General features: G+C 42.6%; 1 protein-coding gene across 3 annotated transcripts in view; it reads right to left on the bottom strand.

Moving 5' to 3' along the window:
• Positions 1-27270, bottom strand: part of IGFBP2 (insulin like growth factor binding protein 2) — a 487588-nt gene that overhangs the window by 35355 nt on the left and 424963 nt on the right. For all 3 annotated transcript variants that reach the window (XM_078679267.1, XM_078679266.1, XM_078679265.1), the window contains exon 2: positions 25929-26173. In XM_078679267.1, the coding sequence (XP_078535393.1) occupies positions 25929-26173 (245 nt within the window). The remainder of the gene's footprint in view (positions 1-25928; positions 26174-27270) is intronic.

The raw sequence follows: 27270 nt of genomic DNA on the forward strand, positions 1-27270 counted from the left end.
AGTGTCAGTAAAAATCGGAAATTACATGAATGAACATCAGTTTGTAGTATGTGATTCAAGCCCTGTGTGTTTGTTAGGAAGGGACTTATTGTGCAAACTGAATTGTACCATATACTGCACGCCTCAGGGAGTAGAGGTAGAAACGACAGATGATGATGCTACCTTCAAAATTGTGAACTCCAGAACATGCATAGAACTGTATCCTACTCTAACTGTGGAGGATCTTCCTTGGGACTTACGCGAGGCAGTATCATCAGAAGTATGGGATTTTACAGGAGAAGAGATAGGATTAGTCAAAGGGGTAGAGCCAGTGAAGATCATAGTGAAACCAAATGTCGATTATCCAAGAACGCCACAATACAAGCTGTCCCAAGAGACGATTGCAGGAATAAAACCCGTGATCGACTCTATGATTAAACAGGGAATACTGAAAGAAATCGTGGGAAGTCCATGCAACTCCCCGATTATGGGTTTGCAGAAACCTAGTGGGAAATTTAGAATAGTACAGGACCTACGAAAAATTAATAACATTGTTGTTTCATGTTGTCCAGTGGTACCGAATCCATCAGTGATACTGTTTCAGATACCATTCCATGCTGAGTGGTTCACAGTGATAGATCTTTGTCAGGCTTTCTTTTCAATCCCATTAGACGAAGAGAGCCAGTACCTTTTCGCGTTTAAAATGGAGAATCGCGTCTTAACATGGTGTAGAATCCCACAAGGGTTCACAGATAGCCCATCAATCTTTAATCAGTTACTGAAAAAGAATCTTGAAAGTCTGGTACTGCCCCAGAATTCGGTTCTGGTCCAGTACATAGACGACCTACTTGTTGCGTCAGGAACAGATGAAGCTTGCAAGGAAGACACCATTGCCTTGCTAAACCATTTAGCTGAAAATGGACACAAGGTATCTCCGAGTAAATTGCAGTACTGTCTGACAGAAGTACAGTACTTGGGTCATCGGATAGAAAAGGGAAAGCGTAAGGTGTCACCAGATAGAATAGAGGCAATCATGAAGATGAACTCGCCTACAACACAGAGAGAAGTCAGGATGTTTTTAGGAATGGTTGGTTATTGCCGACAGTGGATAGCTAACTTTTCACTGAAAGCAAAACCCTTACAGAAACTGACGCACAAGGAGGTGAGTGATCTGGTACCATGGGACCACGAGTGCTTGATGGCGTTCCTACAGCTGAGAGATGACTTGTGTCGTGCTCCGGCCCTGGGGATGCCGGATTATGAAAAGCCATTCTCCCTCTATTGCTGCGAAAGAGAGGGCTGTGCTTTGTCAGTCTTAGTGCAAGTACATGGGAATGCCCGTAGACCAGTTGCATACTTTTCGGCTACCTTAGATCCAGTAGCCGCAGCGTTGCCCGGATGTCTCAAATCCGTTGCTGCAACAGGTGTCAGCATTGAGCGTTGTGAAAGCATAGTGATGGGACACCAGTTAGTGGTGTATGTACCTCATTCTGTGGAACTGTTAATGACCAGGACCAAGACCCAGCACTTGACCAACAGTAGGCTCACGCGCTATGAGCAAGTTATTCTTGCTGCAGAGAACGTGACCCTTAAGAGGTGCTCTGTCTTGAATCCTGCTACTCTGATGCCACTTCCTAATGACATAGAAAGCGAAGACTGTGAAGATCACGATTGCCTTGATGTGACTGAACTATGCACGAAGCCCAGACCAGATATTGTGGATGAACCATTGATCGACCCCGATGAAATTTATTTTGTCGATGGTTCATGTTTAAGAGACGATACTGGTCGGTTGAGAGCAGCTTATGCTGTTTGCACCATTACTGGAGTTGTGGAAGCCGCTTGCCTGGAAGGAGTACACTCCGCTCAGGTAGCAGAAATTGTTGCATTGACACGTGCCTGTATAGCAGGTAGCAAAATTAGAGTCACCATCTATACTGATAGCCAATATGGTTTCGGTGTAGTTCATGATTTCGGGCAATTGTGGTCTCAGAGGGGTTACATGACCTCCTCTGGTTCGCCAATCAGAAATGGAGAATTTGTGCGGCTGTTGTTAGAAGCATTACAGGGTCCAGCTGAAATAGCAGTTGTAAAGTGTGTAGCTCATACGAAAAATTCAGATTTCGTGTCACAGGGAAACAGATATGCAGATGAAGTTGCCCGCTATTGTGCGGAGCATGATTACTCTTTCACGGAGGTGGAAGTAAGTGGGGCTCAGGAAAGGACAGAATTGAGCATGATGTTAGAAACAGTCGTTACTTGGGAAGATTTGAAACAAATGCAAGACAATGCACCTGAATCTGAGAAGCAGGCGTGGGAAACAGCAGGGTGTGTGAGAAGCGAAATGGATTTTTGGATTTCAGCAGATGGAAGGGCCGTGTTACCTGAGGAGTTAGCGAGCCCAATGGCACGACAGATACATGGTCCAGTGCATTTGGGAAGGGATGCCATGCTGAGGGTGTTCAGGCAGACTTGGTATTGCCCAAAGTTTAGGATTGCAGCAGAAGCAGTGTGTAAGCGATGTGTTACTTGTCAGCAGTTGAACATAGGGAAAAGAACACCAGTTACACTGAGTCACATTGGGAGGTCTGGGGGGCCTTTCAACAGAATGCAATTGGATTTTATTGAAATGCCAAGGGTCAACCGCCTTAGGTATGTTCTGGTGGTAGTATGCATATTTTCCAGATGGGTTGAAGCGTACCCTACACGCAGGTGCGATACACTCACAGTAGCAAAGTTGTTGCTTAGAGAATTGATACCGCGCTTCGGGGTGCCTGCCTCTCTGGAATCGGACAGAGGGACACATTTTAACAGCGAAGTTGTGAAGATGCTTTGCTCTGCATTGAACATTGATCAGAAATTGCATTGTAGCTATCGACCAGAGGCTTCAGGTATCGTGGAACAGATAAATGGGACGTTGAAATGTCGAATTGCTAAAGTGTGTTCATCAACTTCCCTAAGTTGGCCTGATGCTCTTCCTTTGGTCCTTATGAGCATGCGTAGCACACCCGACAGGAGGACAGGTCTCTCTCCACATGAGGTGTTGATGGGGAGGGCAATGAGACTTCCAACTATCCCCACAACTGCATTACTGAACATTACAGATGACCTGATCCTGGATTACTGCAAGGGGTTATCTGACGCCATTCATTCTGTGTCTCTTCAGGTACAGGCCGCAGAAGTTCCAACTTCAAGAAATCAGTGCCACGACCTGTGCCCAGGAGACTGGGTGCTGGTGAAGAAGCACGTCCGGAAGAACTGCTTGGACGTGCGCTGGAAGGGGCCTTACCAGATAGTCCTAATCACGAACACCGTCGTGAAGTGCGGAGGACTGCCAAATTGGATCCACGCTTCCCATACTCGAAGAGTTCCAGCACCCCTGGAAGAGACAGCTCCTCTCACAGACGAAAATCCAGTGGTGGAGGAAGAATCACAAGAGGGGATCAGTCAAGCTGTGGGGGTGTCTGAAGAAGTTGGGAGTGTCACAGATCCAGAAGAAGAAGGAAAACAGAACGGCAGTGAAACTGAGGTTGCCACTGAAGGAGAAAGCTGTTGTGAAACCAACTCAGAGACAGAGCAAGTTCAGAGTGATCAAGAACTGAGTGAACGGACAAGAAATAGGAGAACAAGGCGTGGAGCGGCTACCTGGCCTTAAAGAAAAAGGAGGCCAAGCTTGAAGCCAGCTCGAGAGGAAACTCTTGCTCCTATATCCGAAGACTCAGAACCAGAAGAAAGTGCACAAGGACAAGAGCAGGAAGGTCCGAGAAGATCAAGGAGGGTGCGAGTGCCTTGCAGAAGATACGCTACTCCTGAGTGGACCTACCTCTCTACAGATGTCCTCAGCGGGACGCAGAACTGGGAGGGTGAGGGAAGTGACCCTGACCAGAACTGACCCGATCATCACAGTGGAAGTAAGGTTCTTGATACCAGGAGCGGAGGTTGAAAGATTGCTGACACTCAACATTGTCTATCCTCCTCTTCTGAGCGGAATAAGAAAGTTGATCCTAGAGACAGTTGAATTTCCATGTTGTTGTTCGAGGTGTCCAATACTTGAGGGAATCCTTCTTCGTATGGAAATATTCGAGCAAGTGGTGGAACTTCTTGGAACACGCATAGTTTCGGATTACTAAAGACTTTGCAAAGAACTTTGTAAATACAGATTGAGAGATAACCTAGTGCCAAGAAGAAGGAGAAATTAGGGATTTCCATTTTAGAGGATGGAGAAGGACTAAGGTTGCCTATTGCTACAGAACTCAGAGACTGTTTTTGCGGAGGGGATTTTTCAGTTTCCAGGAGGTGTGGTTCGAAAGATTGGAGAAGCAAAGAAAAGAGACTTGTGCTGTGAAAGAAAACCAGAACTACACTGTTTTGAGACCATGGAGGCTGGCAACCCGAACCGCAGGGCAAAATGCATAATAGGCACACTTTTAGGGGTAGTGATTTCTCTTATAGTTTTAGTAGTTACTGTATCATATATAGTAGGACATGAAAATGATGTGAAAGCAGAAAAAGAAGCAAAAAGTGTACCAACACAGAAGCCCCCTACGATTGGTAAACAGGGGGAAAATACAGCGAAAGAGAAAGCTTTGTTAGATGCTGAAATAAAAAGATTACATGCAGATGAGTCACAGGGGAATTTTAAAACGAATGCTTATGCCAAATTGCTTTATGAATATATTGATGTCATGGAGGCGAAGAACTGCTACGTCTGTATGCAGTTGCCAGCTTCTGTAGATGAAGGCATCAGATACCATCATCTTCCATTGACCTATGGAATCTCATGTAGTTTGTTGCTGAGCATATTTTATGAACGAGAGGGGTTCGAGTATTACTTCTCGAACTTTGACTCAGTGTTGCCAGAGGTGCCAAATTATAAACATCTCAACAAGTGGGATTATTATAAGTGTGAAGACAGGTTACAGAAATGTTTCCTTCCATGGAGAACATTAGATACTTCGCATGCCCGAAGAAATAATTTGACTTGTAAAGTGTCAGAAATTGAGAAAAAGTTTATAGGGCAGGTGGATGATCGATATAGGAGACAAAAGATCCTAAAAGCTTCGGGACAATGGAAAACAGATTGGACCCGGGAAGAAAGAGAACACCAAAGAAAGGGTAGCAGTGGTCCAATAGCTTTAGACCGGGAGAAAAGGGGAGAGCTATGTATACACAGAAGTCGAACATATTATGAGAATGTGTTTGTGGGAGAAGTTAATTGTGAACATGCTTTCCAATTAGAGTACTATTCTAAGGATTTCCTGAAGGAAAGGCAGGTGATCCCAAATGTATATTTTGTTTGTGGAAGAAATGCATATGTGAAACTACCAGATAATTGGTATGGATCATGTTACTTAGCGATTGTCTTTCCCAAGATATACCATGCTGAGGACTTAGAAACCAAAAAGAGAGGAACATCAGCTAGAGGAAGAAGGGATGTAAGCGCTGAGGAGGTAGTTGGAGATGTGTTTGGTGCTATGTTTCCTATTTTAGGGATAGCACTAAATGATGTGAAGATAAGAAGACTGGCAACAGTCGTAGATAGGTTGTCCGCCAGTACTGCTAGATCTTTAATGCTGGTGGAGGGAGAGATGCAATCGATAAGGGCAATGGTTCTTCAGAACCGACTTGCTCTAGACGTTCTGTTGGCCAAAGAGGGCGGAGTCTGTAAGGCTTTGAAGGTCCAGGAATGTTGCACTTACATTCCAGACAATTCAAAACCTCTCGAAAAGTACATTCGAAACATTACTGAAATACATAATGAGATAGAAGATTTGACGAAGGTAACAGTGTGGGAAAAGGTAGGACAAGGAATGGGTAAAGTTGGAGGTTGGTTTGCCAATCTGGGAAAGAATATAATTTGGTACATATTGAAACCTATCATCATAATAGTGATTTGTATAATCACTTTGTGGGGATTGGTGAAACTGTACAAATGGTATAGAGCAAACAGGTTGCAAAGATCTATGCGAGAGCAGGGGAGGAGATTAGCTGCGATGCAGGAGAATCAATACCGGAGTCTGAGGGCTCTAGAGGCGATGAAACGAGGGAAGATTGCAACGACTTCGGTTTGATACTCTGTACCTTAGAGAGGGTGTTGTGATGATGATGACTACTGTAAGTCATCAAAGGGGGGATTGAGAGAGCACAAATCTAAAAATGTAGAAGTGCACCATATTTACAAGCACGTAGTATTAGTTTAGTGTGGAATATACAAGAGTGTCAACTTATATAGAGAAAATATATACATGAGTGTTTAATTAGAATAGAGATGCATATATAAGTGTGAAAAACTAACGTAGAGGTTGTAGAAATGTTAAAATGATGTTGGAGTCACACGTTAGATGGCTAAGTGAAACGAAATGTAATTCTGCAAACCATGAAAATGTGTAGGCCACATGGCATTTCACAAGAAACGAAAGATGCTGCTACACTTTTAAGTGACTTGGATTCTAATGTCATTTTACTGCAAAGTATTATTAATTATGGAATTGAAAAATGTTTTAAATAGATGTGTTACATTATAGTAATGTGTGTTAGTTAGAATACTGTTTAAACAAAGAAATTTAATGTGCATATTGCAGAGGCCCGTTTCATGTAATTCTAGTAGGCCTGAATAGATAAAGTCGCTTCTTTGATCTGCATGAGCTCGTTAAGGAGAGGTCGCACAGAGCACGAACGATAGGTCTGTTCAAGATGTTTTATGACTTCTAGATATGGTAGAGGCCGGAATTTGGGGCCTACCGAGAGAGTGTCTGTTTGCAGGTGCAAGGGGGACTTAAATCAGAAATAATGAATAGGCTCTTGTTCAGAGGCGCCAGGCACAGGCCTGTAGGAGTCTTCAGGAATTTTAGGGGGTACCGCCTGGTCGGAGAGAAGCCTGGGAAGCAAGGTCAACTTTAATGAAGAGTCCCGAGGAGCACCAGCACGGAATTTGCCGCTCAAAACTGCACCACGTGAGAGGCGTCTCCAGGGGCGTTCCTATTGGAAATGTGATTTTGTATTAGGGACAGCACCCAGGGGTGGAGCTAGAGCAGATGATCTGAGGAACCTAAGAGAGCGGATGGATAGGCAGATAGGGAACTGCAAGACTTCGACTTTGAGACAAAGACTAAAGGAAGTGTGTGAGCTTCTTTGGAAGTCACCACTGCTGACACCTTTTTAGGTAAAGATCTTGTTAAGTAGGGATGTCATTTAGTCTAGTGTAGGGACAGTCTAACCTGAACTTTTCTTTTCAGTAAATGACGCATAAGCTACAGCTTGTGTCCATATTGGCAACTTTAATGCTCTTTGAATTTGTTTTAGTTATATCCTTTTGCCGACTAAGAGCATATAGGGAATTCTTGTTTGTATTGATTCCTGTATATCTTTTGAATCTCATTCTGAGATGCTTGTATCTCCAGATAGCTTTGGCTTTATAATAAACTTTTCAACCTTTTCCAGTGGTAAGTGGTTCTTTAGAGTGGTGTAAGTTCTTTCTTGATTAACCTAGTAGTGGATTGCCTTTTACTCAATGACAGGTACCAACGATTCAGTCGAACTGAGCTGGGATCTGGTAGGATAACAATAGACCAGAAATCCCGCGTTATCACACATACATTCCTACATGCAAACAACACGCACCAAACCAAAAAAAACACACTGGGCCGCAACAGTGATCTTGGGTGGTGGGAGGGAAGAATTGGTGCAGCCTCTCATTGGACTGGGACTGCTGATCCCTCCCCCATTCTGTGATGAGGCGTCACTGATAGTCGCCATTAGCCCTTTCAGGGTTAAAAACTGAAGTTCCCAGGTTTCAGTCTATGACACGCCCCCTCATCATGAGGGGGAGGACCTCCAAGCACTTTGCCATACCGAGGAGGTAACGCCGATAGGGCTGTGATATCCTCCACCTGGCAAAGTTCAGCCCATGCAGCCAGGTGCAGCGCCTGGCTTCCTGACCCGTATGTGAACAGTGATCTTTGCTCAGCCTGACAGAAACTCTTTGTGTTAGCAAAGGTGGCTGGGCCCTCAGTCCTTAAGGACGGGCCATGCCTGATGGCGCTACAGTAATGTATGGTAGGAGCATAATTTAGTGTCTATGCTCCATTCCTGCAGCACTACAGTGAATCTGTCGCACAGTAATCGTACAGAAGTGCCCATGGCACCATTGCAGAAATGGGCCACAAAGGCCAGTCAATGAGCAGTAGTAAGTAGGCACATTCCCCCACTCTGTTTAGTGTTAAGAATGTTTGTATGTATGCATTTATGTAGGGAACTTATATAGCACTGAACTACCCATAAACAATATCGCTTGTTACAGTGCAGGCAGTGGTACAGTCCAGGCAGGGATGGAGCATGTGGTGGAATGAATAAAGAGACATGAGGGAGATAGCAGAAGGGATAAGTGGGGTGAAAGGTAAGGGAGGGCAATCTAGAGTATGGCTGGTGATGGTAAGTGCGAGGGGGTTTGAGTATGCGGGATCAGTGGTAAGAATAGACATGGATCATAGAGACTTCTTCCACGGTCCTTAGGTTTCCAGGCGACAACTTGCTCATTTTTAGGTCATAATATGTTTTCTCAAGTGGTCGGGGGGTGGGGGCTTCAGACTGCAGGTTTCAAAAGGGAATACATTCCACATCCTTTGCATAATAGCAGGGGTCCCAAGTTTTATCATGTTATCCTAAAGTTATAGCTAAGCTGTTGTTCAGTATTCTAAGGGCATATTAGTTATGAGTTTAGAGGCCTGAGGATAGTGGAATGGTGCTATGGGGCATACCCTTTGATGGCATTATCATCTGTAGTTTGTAGTCACTTAAGGATTATTTCTGCAGTGGGGCGAGGCGTCTGCTCCATGCAGTCTGTGCTGTGCAACAATGCTGTTTCTGGTACACTTCCAGTGTCCCCAGCCAAAACAACATATTTCTGGTGGGATTATATAAAATGCATGGCTCATGCCAATGAATATCTCTAAGCTGGCCGCATAAACATTTCTGTTGGACACACCATGGATCTTGCTGGGGCACAGGATGGATGTCTCCTGGCACGTGCTGTCAGAACAGTGAGGAATTTGAAAGAGTTCATTAATTAGACCATTAGGAATGTCTCAAACTGGTCCCTCGGTGGATGAATAAATGGATCAGGCGCCTCCGTTGTATAAATAAGCCTTGAGTGCAGGATCTGAATACTTTCTTCAGGATTCATCGATCCAGTAAGCATGTCCAAGAAGGTTATTGAAATTAAAATTGCAATTCTGCTGATAATCCCATTTGTCCTGTGTCTATTATATACACCTCTTTGAGGTGGCTGGATTACCTAAACTGGCTGATGGAACTTGGCCTCTGTCTATCTTTTCCAGAATACACACATAGTGGTCCAAATGAGCGCCATACATATCTCAGAAGAAAACACTAGCGGTCCTTGCTCAGGAGGGAAGGTTTCTAGGCCTGAAACCACTCCTATCAGATCATCAATTGTCATTAAAACTAAAAAGTAGAGCAAAACACCCTGACGAAATTAATGTGGGATCTTGCATCACATCTAGAGTTTGTAATATTTCCTTAGGAGGAGGCCGATTAAACAAGAATTCACACTAAAAAGAGGTATGTATCCACCAACCTTTCTCGCTCACTTCATGATCACACACCTGAAGGTTGATGAAAGCGAAATCCAACATAAAAGCTAACAAGACTATCTTGTAAGGGATCCCTTATCATGGAATGGAAGTGCCCTCATCCACTATTATAGCGAACACAACAAGAAGATGGACAGAGTGCTGAAACTTTTCAAACTCTCACCCCCAGTCAAGTGATGTTAAATGCATCATACTTTTGCTCACCATGCCAGCCCAGTTTGGTACTAGACGGTTTTGGGGTATCACCCCTCCTCATCCAGGCAAGCTGGAATCCAGTGGCACAGCAAGCAAGGCCCCCACGTCTGGGCATCCCCTTAGCCACTTAGGGCAAACACAGCAAACTGGGGTGGCATGGTGGGCAAAAAGACAATGGATTTAACCCCGTTCTTTGATGGGTTAAATGTTTGCAATGTTCCTCATTTTGCCTTTCAAATTATTGTGGGATCTTGCATCACATCTAGAGTTTGTAATATTTCCTTAGGAGGAGGCCGATTAAACAAGAATTCACACTAAAAAGAGGTATGTATCCACCAACCTTTCTTGCTCACTTCATGATCACACACCTGAAGGTTGATGAATGCGAAATCCAACATAAAAGCTAACAAGACTATCTTGTAAGGGATCCCTTATCATGGAATGGAAGTGCCCTCATCCACTATTATAGCCAACACAACAAGAAGATGGACAGAGTGCTGAAACTTTTCAAACTCTCACCCCCAGTCAAGTGATGTTAAATTCATCATACTTTTGCTCACCATGCCAGCCCAGTTTGGTACTAGACGGTTTTGGGGTATCACCCCTCCTCATCCAGGCAAGCTGGAATCCAGTCTCACAGCAAGCAAGGCCCCCACGTCTGGGCATCCCCTTAGCCACTTAGGGCAAACACAGCAAACTGGGGTGGCATGGTGGGCAAAAAGACAATGGATTTAACCCCGTTCTGTGATGGGTTAAATGTTTGCAATGTTCCTCATTCTGCCCATCAACTATTCTTTTTGCTCTACTCGCCGTAAGTGGGAAGGGTGTGCCCAGACTTGGGTCCCATGGTCTCTATGGCACTGAATTCAAGCTAGCCTGGCTGATGACGGGTGATACCCCAAAACCAGTCCCAGGATACTTGTTTCCAATCCAGGGAGGACGTGGCCTGGCAGTTCGGACTGGATTGTTCCCATGACTGGATTTGAATGTTTCCATTGTTCCATCCATCATCATTTTTGCTTTTCTCACCCACTATTTGTCAGTCGTTATTAGAAAAAGGCAGTGATGATTCGTACAGCATGGAAGTACCTTACTCCTAGTGTAAGTATATTGACGAATGGAATTTTTCCCTGTGAAAATAAAAGCAATATTCGTCAAATACACCAGTTACTTTGTTAGAAGATGGGTTCTTACTCGTCACATTCACAGGAATGTTGGCCAGTTTACATTCATTGTAGTCTCACAATTGGTTAGAAAACGTTATTTTGTGAAATGCGAATACCCAACAAATCATGATGCACTGCACACAAAACATGAGGTATTTCGTGAGAGCACACAAATAAATTAGAGATCATTTCAACAGTTATGTTACCCAGATTTATGTAGACTGGCCAACATTTGTGTGGATGTGACGAGTAAGAACCTATTGTCCAACAAAGAAACTGGTGTATTTGATTAACACTGTTTCTATTTTCACAGGGGAAAACTCCTTTCGTCAGTATACTCACAATAGGAGTAAGGTACATGCATGGTGTATGAATCATCACTCTGCCTTCTCTGAACGACTGACATTAACAGTGACTCAGACATCAGCAACATATAGACCTGATAAAGGCTATCAACCCTAAGTAACGTATGATGATTAACCAAAATCCATGAGTGCTCCCATGACAGATAGTGAACATCTACCGGGTCCAACCGTCGTGAAAGAACCCTTGTATCCAAAGGCAGCGGTAACTCACTGGCAACTGTTTGATGAGAGGATAGCTCTCAAACCCTCCCTATGCAAACACTCAAAAAAATTCCAGGAGCGGTGGTATGAGATTCTGAACAAGTGCTCGTTAGATTTAATTCTTTTAATCATCCAAGAATTATCTGTTATTCTAGAGGAAATCACCGCGGAAATTCAAGAAACTTCCACTGAGCTGGCTAAAATGATGACAGAAGAGGAACTTAAGACTACATTAGAAGACATGAAAACCCAAATTGACAGACACACCAGGGAAATCAACGAAAGAAAAATTCGTAAATTCAAGCGGGATACCTTGGATTACCGACTAGACGAGGTCTACACATGGGCTGATATCTATGTACAGAAACGAAGAAACCGTCCTTATAACTCAAACACGGACACTTCCTCCACGGACAGTGACCCTAGCCAAAGAGGCCGCAAAGGACAACCCATGAAAACATCACGAGAACAACCTTCCACTGAGGAACCGACCACTAGTCGAACACGAGACAAGAGTCCTTTTTTAGACCAGGGACAAGCACAAAAAGGAGACCCAGGAGAGGGCAAAGAAAAGGAAAAAGAAAGAGATCCCCCGAACACCAGAAGTACAACAACGATAACCAAAGAGAAAGAAAAGAAATCCAAGAAGAATTAATCACAGAACATCTTGTGATTAACATTAGTGATCAGCAGTTCAGTAACTATGAATTAAACCTACTAGAGAAGGGCACCTCGTTCGTACCCACGACTTCTACGGATCACCTTGAACATGAAGTGAGTTTTTTTAAACTCATGAGGAAACTCAAACTCAGACACTTTTTCGACAACGTAATACCGGAACAACCACAAGAAAGAAAGGACCAACTATTGGGATTACGTCCAGTAAGCACATTCCAAGCGCCAACAAGCCACAAGACACTAGATCTCTTCGAGAACCTAGTAAAACAGGATCTCAAAAAAATCAAACACCAGAAACCCAAAACTAGAAACATCACACAAAAAGACTTAAGCACATTGCGCAAAATAGCAGAAAATGACCTCATAACTCTCACCAAAGCGGATAAAGGGGGAGCAATCGTCATTATGAACACACAGATGTACAAGAACAAGGTGATGGAACATGTCAGTGATCAGACAACTTACCTTAAATTGGAATCCAATCCTACACAAGAATATTTGAAGGTGTTGAAACACATCATTGACAGAGCACACCAACAGGGGACCATAACTGAAAGGACCAAAAACATTTTACTAACCGCCAACCCAAGAAGTCCAAGCCTGAGAATGGTACCCAAAATCCACAAGAACTTGAGAGACCCCCCTATGAGGCCAATAGTGTCCACCAGAGGTAGTATACATCAACCCATAGGACAACTTATTGACAGATATTTGCAATCATCGGTACAAGCTACTCCCACGTACATCAAGGACACATCGCAATTTCTGCTGAAACTACAACAAATCCCAGTCATCCAAACAGAGAAAGTGATTTTATGCACGGCAGATGTATGCAGTTTATATACAAGCATACCCCATGACATGGGGATTGAAGCTATGGAGTCAGCCTTACTAAACACGAACCTAGACCAAGATTTCCAACTATTTCTCATGGAGCTCATGTACTTTACCCTCTATCATAGCTACTTCAAAGTGAACGAGGAGTGGTATCAACAACTCACCGGGATGGCAATGGGCAATTCGGCTGCACCTGTGTATGCCAACACCTTCATGCACTGGTATGAAACCCAACATATCTTGAAGAACACAGAATGGACAGATCATTTGAGACTAATACTACGCTACATAGATGATTTTTTCATCATATGGACAGACACAGAAGAAAAACTGAACGCGGCGCTCACAGCATTTAATACTATCGACCAAAGAATCCAACTCACATGGGACATCTCTGACACATCGGTTAATTTTCTAGATGTCAAAATAACGGTAACACCAAAGGGATTCATTACTGACCTGTACGTGAAACCTACAGACAGAAATAACATGTTGCTACATTCCAGCTTCCATGAACCAAACCTAATACGCAATTTACCATATTCCCAGATGGCAAGAGTAAAGAGAATCGCATTAGATGAAAACACACTGGAAACCAGACTCGACGAAATGTCCAACAAATTCCACCAGAGAGGCTATCCGACAACTTTGATACAAGACACTAGAAAGAGAATTGAGAATACAGATAGATCGAAACTGTTAACACCAACAATCAAACCTGAACAACCACGGATAGTAGTGGTTTCTAAATATTCTACTACCAGCAAACATTTCAAGCAGAGCATATTGAAACATTGGTCAATCCTCAATCTTGAACCAGATTTCAGAAATGCTTTCAGTCAACCACCACTTTTTGCATACACCAGAGCGAAAAACTTGGGCGAAATGTTACAAAACAAACCAAAAGAAAACATAATGTATGCAGGGACAAAGCCCTGCTTAAATTGCGGACACTGCAACAACGTTATCAAGGGCAACATTGTGAACCATCCAACTCAGGGTAATCCCATTAAGCTCAGAGTAAACGCAACATGTGACACCAACAATCTAATATATGGTATAAAGTGCCCTTGTGGAAAAATGTACGTGGGCAAAACTGAGCGTCGAATCAAGATACGCCTCACAGAACATAAGTCCAACATCAGGCTTAAAAATATGAAATCAGCATTGTCTGCGCATTTTACGGAAAAACAACACAATGTTTCTCAAATGAAATTTATTGTACTTGAGACAATTCAAAAATATGAAGGCAGAGACAATAACAAATTCCTCTTGAGACGTGAAAATTATTGGATCCATAAATTATCCACGCAAAACCCGATGGGGATCAACGAAAGGATTGAATTTTCATGTTATTTATAAGTAATTTGCTCTTTGCACTGATTTTGTCGCTATTGGGCATACCCTCACCTTGACACTATGTACCAGCATGTACCCCTAGGTAGTTACTTGTAGCCTTAGCATCACCGTAGCGAACAGAGTTGAACAAGCACCATATCATTCCAAGTGTACCTGGTTCTATACCACGATCTTCCCACTGTTATATTTTTAAGTCTTACTTTTTTCTTCACGTTTTGATTTTAAATATGAATTTCTTGATTATCGTTGTCTTTTAGACCTCACGTTAAAACACTTAATATATCACATATAGATACGAGTTATTTATAAGTCAGACCTTAACTCAAATATTCCTGAGTCTGTTGTCTAGTTCTATCTAACAGACCCAACCACGTGACATCCAAAGGTTTGAATAAGAGTAAGGCGGGAAGCTACGGCTTCACCGGCGTCCTTTGGAAAGTATCTTTGGACAACCTTTACCCGTTACTAAACAGGTCAGTGTCAATCACCGTGTAAATTAAGAAAGAATTTTGCGGATTACCGCGTTAAACACAGGCACTGACACATCCTTTTTTCATTCCACCCGTTTCCTGCAGATTCACAGGAGAATGCATCACGAAGGGCATGTAAGCAAACTACAGCGTTTACAACGCATTTTTTTATTCTTTCATCTTTTTAGAACACAGCAAATGCATGTAATCACGCATTGCACATGCAATGTACCACCGAGTTAAACAGGTTGTAGAACTTTATATATGCTTTTGAAACTGCAATGAAAAAATGCAAACCACTGTATAGATGATTGTTTTTTAAGGTTGATTGTTTTTTAAGGTTGATTTAACTACCGTCAATAACTATCTGTATATATTATTGCTCCTAGAGTCTATTTCCCTGATGAAGAGCATGCTAATAATGCTCGAAATGCATTGGATATGTGGAGAATAACCATGCCCGATTTATAAATGGATTTATTTGAACTTGAAAAAGAAAATAATTGAAATACATTGAACGCTAATGAACATTAAATAAACGCACAAGATGTGTAATGAACTTTGAATGGAAGTAGTTTTCTTTCACGAAAGGAACATCGTGAATGTGTGTGCCAACTGAGGGATGGAACTAGAGGTTCTCTAGCCCCACAAGTTTTGGTTATAGTTACGACGTCGTAGGACACTCGACGCCTCCTTGTTGTGCACCACCAAAGTGTATACCACAGATTACCAGTTGACTAAACTAAATAGCAGTGCATCTATCCAAATAGAACTATATTATTTACCCACCTAGCGTCCACCTGGAAGGATAGCACGCATCATAACTTCGAAAAAGCATTATCAATAAAGACGCACCATGAACAATTATGAAGAAATATCCAAAAGCACAGAGGCCAAAGCCTCCACCTTTGCATTTGAGGAAAAAGACGTGGAACAAATATACTCATTGATCAGGGAGGAAATTGCGCAAGAAACGTCAAGTAGGTCTAAAGAGCAAAACATAAAGCAACTAATATATTTAACCAAGAGGAAAACAAATCAACAACTTCACGCCAGCACCCTCATCAAGTACCATAGGAACCAACGCATACCCCGGGGGCTCAGGATAGCTCTCAAACCCTCCCTATGCAAACACTCAAAAAAATTCCAGGAGCGGTGGTATGAGATTCTGAACAAGTGCTCGTTAGATTTAATTCTTTTAATCATCCAAGAATTATCTGTTATTCTAGAGGAAATCACCGCGGAAATTCAAGAAACTTCCACTGAGCGGGCTAAAATGATGACAGAAGAGGAACTTAAGACTACATTAGAAGACATGAAAACCCAAATTGACAGACACACCAGGGAAATCAACGAAAGAAAAATTCGTAAATTCAAGCGGGATACCTTGGATTACCGACTAGACGAGGTCTACACATGGGCTGATATCTATGTACAGAAACGAAGAAACCGTCCTTATAACTCAAACACGGACACTTCCTCCACGGACAGTGACCCTAGCCAAAGAGGCCGCAAAGGACAACCCATGAAAACATCACGAGAACAACCTTCCACTGAGGAACCGACCACTAGTCGAACACGAGACAAGAGTCCTTTTTTAGACCAGGGACAAGCACAAAAAGGAGACCCAGGAGAGGGCAAAGAAAAGGAAAAAGAAAGAGATCCCCCGAACACCAGAAGTACAACAACGATAACCAAAGAGAAAGAAAAGAAATCCAAGAAGAATTAATCACAGAACATCTTGTGATTAACATTAGTGATCAGCAGTTCAGTAACTATGAATTAAACCTACTAGAGAAGGGCACCTCGTTCGTACCCACGACTTCTACGGATCACCTTGAACATGAAGTGAGTTTTTTTAAACTCATGAGGAAACTCAAACTCAGACACTTTTTCGACAACGTAATACCGGAACAACCACAAGAAAGAAAGGACCAACTATTGGGATTACGTCCAGTAAGCACATTCCAAGCGCCAACAAGCCACAAGACACTAGATCTCTTCGAGAACCTAGTAAAACAGGATCTCAAAAAAATCAAACACCAGAAACCCAAAACTAGAAACATCACACAAAAAGACTTAAGCACATTGCGCAAAATAGCAGAAAATGACCTCATAACTCTCACCAAAGCGGATAAAGGGGGAGCAATCGTCATTATGAACACACAGATGTACAAGAACAAGGTGATGGAACATGTCAGTGATCAGACAACTTACCTTAAATTGGAATCCAATCCTACACAAGAATATTCGAAGGTGTTGAAACACATCATTGACAGAGCACACCAACAGGGGACCATAACTGAAAGGACCAAAAACTTTTTACTAACCGCCAACCCAAGAAGTCCAAGCCTGAGAATGGTACCCAAAATCCACAAGAACTTGAGAGACCCCCCTATGAGGCCAATAGTGTCCACCAGAGGTAGTATACATCAACCCATAGGACAACTTATTGACAGATATTTGCAATCATCGGTACAAGCTACTCCCACGTACATCAAGGACACATCGCAATTTCTGCTGAAACTACAACAAATCCCAGTCATCCAAACAGAGAAAGTGATTTTATGCACGGCAGATGTATGCAGTTTATATACAAGCATACCCCATGACATGGGGATTGAAGCTATGGAGTCAGCCTTACTAAACACGAACCTAGACCAAGATTTCCAACTATTTCTCATGGAGCTCATGTACTTTACCCTCTATCATAGCTACTTCAAAGTGAACGAGGAGTGGTATCAACAACTCACCGGGATGGCAATGGGCAATTCGGCTGCACCTGTGTATGCCAACACCTTCATGCACTGGTATGAAACCCAACATATCTTGAAGAACACAGAATGGACAGATCATTTGAGACTAATACTACGCTACATAGATGATTTTTTCATCATATGGACAGACACAGAAGAAAAACTGAACGCGGCGCTCACAGCATTTAATACTATCGACCAAAGAATCCAACTCACATGGGACATCTCTGACACATCGGTTAATTTTCTAGATGTCAAAATAACGGTAACACCAAAGGGATTCATTACTGACCTGTACGTGAAACCTACAGACAGAAATAACATGTTGCTACATTCCAGCTTCCATGAACCAAACCTAATACGCAATTTACCATATTCCCAGATGGCAAGAGTAAAGAGAATCGCATTAGATGAAAACACACTGGAAACCAGACTCGACGAAATGTCCAACAAATTCCACCAGAGAGGCTATCCGACAACTTTGATACAAGACACTAGAAAGAGAATTGAGAATACAGATAGATCGAAACTGTTAACACCAACAATCAAACCTGAACAACCACGGATAGTAGTGGTTTCTAAATATTCTACTACCAGCAAACATTTCAAGCAGAGCATATTGAAACATTGGTCAATCCTCAATCTTGAACCAGATTTCAGAAATGCTTTCAGTCAACCACCACTTTTTGCATACACCAGAGCGAAAAACTTGGGCGAAATGTTACAAAACAAACCAAAAGAAAACATAATGTATGCAGGGACAAAGCCCTGCTTAAATTGCGGACACTGCAACAACGTTATCAAGGGCAACATTGTGAACCATCCAACTCAGGGTAATCCCATTAAGCTCAGAGTAAACGCAACATGTGACACCAACAATCTAATATATGGTATAAAGTGCCCTTGTGGAAAAATGTACGTGGGCAAAACTGAGCGTCGAATCAAGATACGCCTCACAGAACATAAGTCCAACATCAGGCTTAAAAATATGAAATCAGCATTGTCTGCGCATTTTACGGAAAAACAACACAATGTTTCTCAAATGAAATTTATTGTACTTGAGACAATTCAAAAATATGAAGGCAGAGACAATAACAAATTCCTCTTGAGACGTGAAAATTATTGGATCCATAAATTATCCACGCAAAACCCGATGGGGATCAACAAAAGGATTGAATTTTCATGTTATTTATAAGTAATTTGCTCTTTGCACTGATTTTGTCGCTATTGGGCATACCCTCACCTTGACACTATGTACCAGCATGTACCCCTAGGTAGTTACTTGTAGCCTTAGCATCACCGTAGCGAACAGAGTTGAACAAGCACCATATCATTCCAAGTGTACCTGGTTCTATACCACGATCTTCCCACTGTTATATTTTTAAGTCTTACTTTTTTCTTCACGTTTTGATTTTAAATATGAATTTCTTGATTATCGTTGTCTTTTAGACCTCACGTTAAAACACTTAATATATCACATATAGATACGAGTTATTTATAAGTCAGACCTTAACTCAAATATTCCTGAGTCTGTTGTCTAGTTCTATCTAACAGACCCAACCACGTGACATCCAAAGGTTTGAATAGGAGTAAGGCGGGAAGCTACGGCTTCACCGGCGTCCTTTGGAAAGTATCTTTGGACAACCTTTACCCGTTACTAAACAGGTCAGTGTCAATCACCGTGTAAATTAAGAAAGAATTTTGCGGATTACCGCGTTAAACACAGGCACTGACACATCCTTTTTTCATTCCACCCGTTTCCTGCAGATTCACAGGAGAATGCATCACGAAGGGCATGTAAGCAAACTACAGCGTTTACAACGCATTTTTTTATTCTTTCATCTTTTTAGAACACAGCAAATGCATGTAATCACGCATTGCGCATGCAATGTACCACCGAGTTAAACAGGTTGTAGAACTTTATATATGCTTTTGAAACTGCAATGAAAAAATGCAAACCACTGTATAGATGATTGTTTTTTAAGGTTGATTGTTTTTTAAGGTTGATTTAACTACCGTCAATAACTATCTGTATATATTATTGCTCCTAGAGTCTATTTCCCTGATGAAGAGCATGCTAATAATGCTCGAAATGCATTGGATATGTGGAGAATAACCATGCCCGATTTATAAATGGATTTATTTGAACTTGAAAAAGAAAATAATTGAAATACATTGAACGCTAATGAACATTAAATAAACGCACAAGATGTGTAATGAACTTTGAATGGAAGTAGTTTTCTTTCACGAAAGGAACATCGTGAATGTGTGTGCCAACTGAGGGATGGAACTAGAGGTTCTCTAGCCCCACAAGTTTTGGTTAACTGTTTGATGACACCTCATTTGCCTCGTGCCTGAACAGCGTTAGATCCGGCTCACCGCGTGATCCGGTACCTGCAATGATCTTAAAGCTGTTGGATCTTGAAACTCGGCGAGTTCTCATGAGACTTTTGAATGCCTCATTAAATGAGTCCCACGTGCTACCGGATTGGAAGCACGCTATGGTGGTCCCTCTCCTAAAAAAGGCCGGAGCTGATATGTCCAACCTCGCCAACTTCAGACCGATATCCCTGTTGCCTGTTCTATCTAAAGTGTTGGAGAGGCATGTGAACATTCAGCTTACCCATCTTGTAGAAAATCAGAACTTTTTACATCCGTCCCAGTCCGGCTTTCGTGCGCACTATTCCACCGAGACTGCGCTACTCGGGGTAACGGAGAGGTTACGACACGGTATCGATCGCGGGGAAACTTCTGCCCTCATCCTGTTGGATTTGAGTGCGGCGTTCGATACCGTGTCTCATTCTATCTTATTGAACTCTCTCCGGTCCCTGGGAGTAGATGGTCCAGCATTGGCCTGGATTGCCTCCTTTCTAAGTGAGCGCACTTTCCAGGTCTTCTCCACGAAGGCCACATCTGATATTCGTCCTTCGGCGTATGGCGTCCCTCAGGGGTCCATTCTCAGCCCGTTATTATTTAATATTTACATCAAACCTCTAGCTTCCATCGTAGAGGATGCTGGGCTGACTATTTTTTCATACGCCGATGACACACAAATTGTTTTCTCCCTCTCCAGCACTGAAGGCAACAGTATATCTAATCTGAAAATTGGATTGTCACGCATGGCTGAGTGGATGCAGAAGCATCTCCTCAAGCTAAACGGTGACAAGACCGAGATTGTCATCTTGGGGAAACACAAAGAGCTCTGGGGCCCGCAACACTGGCCTGGTGCCATGGGTCCCCTTCCTCAACCGGTCCCCGTGGTTTGCAACCTCGGATTCCTCATAGATGACAAGCTCTCTATGAGACAACAGGCTACCAAGGTGGCTGCCATCTGTTTTTCCACCTTGAGATGGCTCCAGAAAATTCTTTGGATGTTGCCATATGTCACTAGGAGAACCGTCGTCCAGGCGCTTGTAACATCTCGCCTGGACTATGGCAACGTCCTCTACCTTGGTGCCGATGCTGCGACCATAAATAAATTGCAGGTAGTGCAGAATTCATCGGCTCGACTTCTATGTAACATCCCTAGGAGATCTTCGGCCACCCAGGCTCTCCGCGCTTTACATTGGCTCAAGATCCCGAGCCGCATTAAGTTTAAAGCCCTATGCTACCTTTTTAAAATCAAGCAGGGCTCAGCCCCTCTGTATCTTCAGAACCTTGTCCAACCGTATAGGCCTAGCCGTACATTAAGATCTTTGGCTAACTGAGACTTTGTCATTCCAAGATTCAAACTTGTGAAGATGGGGGGAAGATCTTTTTCCCACCTAGGTCCCAAATCTTGGAATGCGCTACCCACTGTCCTGAAATCCGAGACTAATTTGCTTTGTTTCCGGAAAAAATTAAAAACTTTACTTTTCCAATAGATTTCCGGCCGTTTTTAGCTGTCAATAATGCTGTTGTAAATGTCCATTCTCTTCTTTAGTCTATCCCTTGCGCTGGGAAACCCACTGTGGGTAGCTGTTGCGCATTACAAGTTTTAAATAAATAAATAAAAATAAATAAAACATGCTGACTGGAATTTGAGAGATCGGAGGGTGATCAAGCCCAGTGACCATCTATTGAGGTACCTTTTAATCCTGTCTGAAGAACCCTTGAATAAGGGATCAAAATTGATGGTGCATCCCCAAGGCAGTTTTAAACATATTTGTATAAAATCTTTGAGCCCACCATAAATTATTCAAAACCCCAAAACGATTTTGCTTCACCCATGTTAAGGACATCACAGGGAGTGTCTAAGCTGCCCGATGATGAAGTATCCATCACACACAAAGAGAAGTAGGAGCGCCATAGGTCGCTCCCAACGCTGTGAAGGGAGGAACAGAGTCTCAGTGATAGACTTACTTTGATGAATGTGTGACTACAGGGAATCGTCCTCGCTACCCTGCCTATTCGAGCACGAACCACAGTGAAACTCAATTTTACCTAAGTGTGAATATATAACCTGCGTATATATACACAGGCCCAAACTTCGATCCTGATGAAAGCCGGGAAGACACTAAATCTGGCTGAAACATGTCAACAATTTTTGCAGAGTGGAGGGGTTATTGGTACATAATTCACCAATTCACAACCAACCACTGGTTTAATGAAACCTGTTTAACTCTAACCTAGGAATTCACAAATAAAAATGGTATTAGGAGAACGTTGAGTTAGTTTCAACTTTGTCTGCACTTTAACTTTTGCTTTGATTAATACTCTTCTATGTGTTTGTATTGTTTCCCCCACCCTATTGTTCCACCTCATGCTTGGCTTGCGCAGAGGTGTGTTTAGCAAGCCAGTGATGAAGCATGCCACAAACCTTTGTGGTTGAGGGCAATTTTCTAACAGAGTATTTTTGCCTGTTTACCTCCTACTTCTCTTTGTGTGTGATAAGTATATTTAGATGAGGTTGTAGTAGGAGTTCCCCTCCTTTCCCTTAATTGTGTGTGTGGCAATGATGAAGTATTCCATGAATAGTGGGTGAGGGCACTTCTATCCCATAGTAAGGGATTCTTTAGAAGATAGTCTTATAAACATTCGCATTGGATTTCCCTATCGCTTATTAAACAAGACCAGACACATATATCCCTCATTCATGTGAAAATCTGAAATTATCTTGCTGATAATACACGAATGAGTTCAGCGTATCACTGTTGCTTGGTTGTAACCGGAGGAATAATCCTGAAGCATAAAGATTCTAGGATTCACGGAATAAACATTTATAGGTAATGTAATGGAGACATTCTGACCAGTCACAATGGATACTGTCTCATCCAGGATTCATATTTTTTCTATATTTATTTGTGCCTGCTGGCAAAAAACATACAAATGAAAAGGATCACAAGAGCTCAAGCCCACTATAATTCTGATGTTCTGTTTCAATTAATGTGTTTCATCTTTATTGGTGTCTGCTGTCTCTGCTACGACACACTCTTCGCCAGCACAAGGTTGGCCAACAAAGGTCTTGACTGGCATGGCTCTTTTTCCATCCTCCACGTCCACCGCTTCTCCACTTGTTTACGTACAGCAAGGCTATCATGCCTGTGTGCAGTCCAACTTATTTTTGAGCAGAAAGGTTCAATGTCTAAAAATAGTTCTTTTCAGACCTACCCATAGGTACGCGAACTGGTGCAGGCCACTGCCAAGAGATTCTGTAACTTAAAGAAACCAATTGTGCCTAAAGTCAAACTATTTCTTGCCATCAATGCATTAAACCTCAGAGTGTGCTTTGTGCATGGAGATATAAGGATTTGGACCTTAAGGCAGCCTTGTGAAGGCCCTGGTGACTTCCTTGAAAATGCCCCCACCACTGGCTCATAAAGACAGGGCTCAACAAACACAGATGGAGATATGTATTGCCTTCGGTACTACACAGGCAAAGTAATAATGTCACCTACGGAACTTCCAGTGTCCTTTTTTAAAGATCCCCATCCAACATTGGTATATGTCTGTGTGCAGGGACAGAAGAGAACTTCAGACTTTTTACCAATAAATAATCGGCAATAAATTATTTGTAATCAGCTTTTCAATATTTCTAATAAGTGACCATAAAGAAAGAGGAAGAAGATGTCCGTCTTATAACATGTGGATTATATCCTACCACACTTGTACCTTGCAATGAGGCAGACAGGATATTGGCCACATTGTGATGGAGTACTCGGCCACCAAACTCTAAATAAGGCCCCTTGTCCTCTCTTTTTCGGCTTTCATTTTCTTTCTCTGCTTCCTACTTACATTTGATCCTGCTCACCAAAATCAATGCTGCCTTTCTTTCTTTTCCCTATATGCTTTCCTCAAGGTTTTCCTTCCTCTATTCATTCCTTTATGTTTTCCGTCTGATGCTGTTCCTCTGCTTATTAGCACTTCTAATGTTATCTTAATCCTTTTCTTTATTTTCTCTCTTTCTTACTTGCAATCCTGCCATCCGTTTTACCTCCTGTTAATTACCTTGCTCTGTCCTTGGAGCATCAATGGCCTTTGGTATCCTCCTCACGGCCCTCAGGGTATTCAGGGAGCCACCAGTCAAGGGCATCAGTTGAATCACTGCTGTGGCTCTCTTGTTCCTCCGTGTCTCCCAGGCTCCGGAGTCAGATTCCTTCTTTATTTCTCTATGCAGCTGGAAGGGTTCCTTCCTTTGGTGTCACCTCAGCTCCCCTTCCTCTCAGCGTGTCCATCCATGATGGTTTCTCTAGTGCATGTTCAGAATTCTCTTTGGCCCCAGCACCTCCTTTTTCACATGTTCTCCACTTCTTGCATTCTGTTTTTTCATGATTTTCCTCTCTTCTCTTCCTCCAGGTTGATACCGGCTCCTCTACCAGGGTCACATACACCTGGGAGTCGAGCTTGAGGATTGTAGGTATGCAAAAGAAACACTTGATGGACGGAATGCTGGACAGTGCAAACATTCACCCCCTGTCACAAGTACCTGGGTTTAATCCAGCATTCTTTTGCTCACCACACCAGTTTGGACCCAGCATATGCAAATCAGTCTTGACTCTGTTCCTCATGGGAACAGCCCAGCCTGAACTGCCAAGCCAGGTCCTTCCTGGACCGCAAACATGCATCCCGGGACCTGTTTCAGGGCATCACCCTTCATCAGCCAGGCTGGCTTAAGTCCAGTGGTGTAGTGAGCATTCTGTCCATCAACTGTTCCTTTTGCATTTGTCACCCGAGTGGGACGGGTATGCCCAGACGTGGGACCCATGCTCTCCATGCCACTGGAGTCAAGCTGCCCTGGCTGATGAGGGCTGAAAGCCCGAAACCGGTCCTAGGATGCTTGTTTCCAGTCCAGGGAGGACATGGTCTGGTAGTTCGGGCTGGACTGTTCCCATTGATGATTGGGCACAGGGTCAAGACTGATTTGCATATGGCTGGGTTCAAACTGGAATGGCGTGGGGAGCAGAAAACGATGTATTTAGGCCCATATCTTTGTATGAAGTGAATTTATGACATTGTTATGCATTCTGTCCATCAACTGTTCTTTTGTACATTTGTTACCCTGAGTGGAACGTACTTTGCATGTGCAACAGTGTTATTAGACTGTTTTGCGATCCTCAATGGGGTCGCAAATTGCGAAACTCATTAATATTAATGAGCCTCTCGCAATTTGCGCAGGGATGGTGGTCTGCTGGGCTCAGCAGACCACCCTTTCTAGGACTGCTTTTTAATACAGCAACTTTTTTTTTAAATGCAACCCGTTTTCCTAAAAGGAAAACGGGATGCATTTAAATTTTGTTTTAAATGAAACGTTTTCGTTTCAGTTTGTAAGGGCAGGCAGTGGTCCCTGGGACCGTAGCCTCCTCTGAAAAAATATTTACCCCTGCTTTTGCAAAGAGGAAGGGGTCGATTAGGGACCCCTTCCCTTTTGCGACCCCATTACCACCCTCTTGAAGAGAGTGGTAATTCGTCAGTGTTTTGCAGCCACAATTGCGGTCGCAAAACATTTGCACAAGGGGTTGCACTCGCTATTAGGAAGGGAACGCCACTTCCTAATAGCGACTCGCAATTCCAAAATAGCGAGTCGCAAATAAATTGCAACTCGCTATTTTGGAATGGTACATACCCAGATTGGTTTGCATGTGCAAACGGGTTCGCAAACCTGTTTGCGCATGCAAAAACCGTAGTACATCTGGCCCTATGTGTACATGCAAACTACTACCCACCATTCACTGTGCGTCAACCAAGCCGACTCCCTCCCCATGGACTAATAAAACTGAGAACAGGAGTGCATTTGTGGTAGACATTATAACCTCTTTACCTCTGACTATATCATGGGCCACCACTGAAGGATCTTAAGGACATGTACGACCTGCAACTGAGAGTTAGTACTCACCCTGCTCGGTGGCGGGCGCAGCTTCTTGGAGTCATCTCCATGTTGTGGATGTTTGTGAATTCTGGTCATTTGTTTCTGGTGATTTTGTGTTCTGTCTTGGTGGACTGCGATCTGTTTCATTCCAGGTTTACCCGGCTTGCTCATCGAGACTCCGCCGGTGCTGCCACCTCCATTGCCAGCACCCACGGTTGCGCCGTCCACCTGGTTTTCGATGAGCACCCCTTCTGATCGGTCGTCCGGACTATCTGTGAATCAGAGGGAGGGGGGCAATGGTTAATTGCTTATAAGGTGCATTCCAGAAACTCTTTGCTATACCTTGTGAGACATGAAACCTCCACTACTCCATAAGGTACCAAAAGCTGACAGTATGCAATTACCACCGTCCCTACATGTTCCTTCCACATTGGATGCATAATCGTAAGGCTACATGATCAAAAGAACAACACAAAATAATTGTACAGCTCAAGAACATGCCATGTCCTAAAGAAAGACTTAACACACTTGTTTATTTTTTAAATGAGAGGCTCCAACATTTGCCTTCATAAGAAATTATCTTTAATATGAACAGCTCTCAAGGGACTTTTTCTTAAACTACACATAACACCTGCGATTCATAGCTCTGGACAAATGTTATTGTCAATTATTTATATAGTGCACACCTATGTGTATGGCTCCATGGTATGCATGCGAGGTAAGGTTTTACAATAAAATGTTACATCGTTTTTGGTCTTCTAAATGGCAACCACTTCATGGTAGAATCCTTGCGCATAAGGATTAGTTACTTACCTGTAATCCTAGTTCTCGTCCAGGGGTATCCTCATCAAAGTCATAAGCACTAGAATATTCCCACCCATGCGCGGGACCCCGGAAACACAATCATATATGTGCCCCACAAATATGTATCTCTCTCTATATATATATATATATTATAGGTGAACAAGGAGACTTGAGCTCGGGGAGGTTGCTGCTTATAAACAGCGTTTTTCAAAGGGATGTGGCCTGGACTTCGTTTTTGGCGTATGGCAGTGTGCTGTTGAAACGGAGATTGTGTGGATATATATATATATATATATATATATATATATATATATATATATATATATATATATATATATATATATATATATATATATATATATATATATATATATATATATATATATATCCACACACATATATATATATATATATATATATATATATATATATATATACACACACACATATATATATATATATATATAGCTACCACCGTCAGATTATATCACCAAAACTAAAGCAGCAATTACTGACAGGCTAAAAAAACACGAAGAGAAGATCAAAGCAAGAAAAGCCCATAAGT

This window comes from Lissotriton helveticus, chromosome 3_1 (genome assembly GCF_964261635.1).
Source record: "Lissotriton helveticus chromosome 3_1, aLisHel1.1, whole genome shotgun sequence".
Classification (NCBI taxonomy): Eukaryota; Metazoa; Chordata; class Amphibia; order Caudata; family Salamandridae; genus Lissotriton; species Lissotriton helveticus.